Genomic DNA, 754 nt, shown 5'->3' on the forward strand with positions numbered 1-754 from the left:
CAGGAGTGAGCTTATCAATCCAAGAGCAGTACACACAGGCTTGGGGACATGCAGGTGACCCCATGCTGGCAGACGAGACACGAGACAAGGTTCCCGAAGCTCTCTGAGTTCTTGCTTACTGTCAGTACAACGGAAAAGCTCCGTCTGGTCCCGCCAGGACCACCCTGGCCAGCGTGCTGTGGATGTGAATAAACTCAGCCCACAGCCCAAAGATCCGCCAGCTAGAAGGACCCTGACTACATGCGATCCTCGCAGAACACATAACATTTCTATTCAGGTAAAACACGACATGGATTACCTCTGCCTTTCCGAGGCGTGCTTTCTTCCACCCAGTACACTTTGGGAAGACCTTTGAGAAGCCGCAGAAGGTAAGGGATGATGGAATCCTTGTGCTGAAAGAGAAAGAGCCCGTCTCATGAAATGTGTGACCTATCACTTTCCAGCATTAAGTCCAAAGCAAAGTAAAGCCCATCCACATCCTAATGACCCCAAAGAATCTTCAGGGATAACGTCAAATCCAAGCACACCCGCTTCCTGGAGTCAATTCCATTCACAGCGCCCCTAGAGCACTGAGAGGAACTGGACCAGAGGGTCTCCAAGGCTGTCAACCTTCATGAAAGCAAAGCCCAAACCACACCCACAGCTTGGAGTGGATTCTGACCCACAGCGCCCCCGGAGGACAGAGTGGAACTGCACCAGACGGTCTCCAAGGCTGTCAGTCTTCATGGAAGCAAAGCCCAAACCACACCCACTG

General features: G+C 52.3%; 1 protein-coding gene across 1 annotated transcript in view; it reads right to left on the reverse strand.

The window, feature by feature from the left end:
- PI4KA (phosphatidylinositol 4-kinase alpha) overlaps positions 1-754 on the reverse strand; it is a 170,336-nt gene that overhangs the window by 130,805 nt on the left and 38,777 nt on the right. Inside the window, exon 3 of the mRNA XM_007955458.1 lies at positions 299-392. Within this exon, the coding sequence (XP_007953649.1) occupies positions 299-392 (94 nt within the window). The remainder of the gene's footprint in view (positions 1-298; positions 393-754) is intronic.

The sequence above is a fragment of the Orycteropus afer genome, unplaced genomic scaffold (assembly GCF_000298275.1).
Source record: "Orycteropus afer afer isolate SDZICR_OR568_19922 unplaced genomic scaffold, OryAfe1.0 scaffold00502, whole genome shotgun sequence".
Taxonomy (NCBI): domain Eukaryota; kingdom Metazoa; phylum Chordata; class Mammalia; order Tubulidentata; family Orycteropodidae; genus Orycteropus; species Orycteropus afer.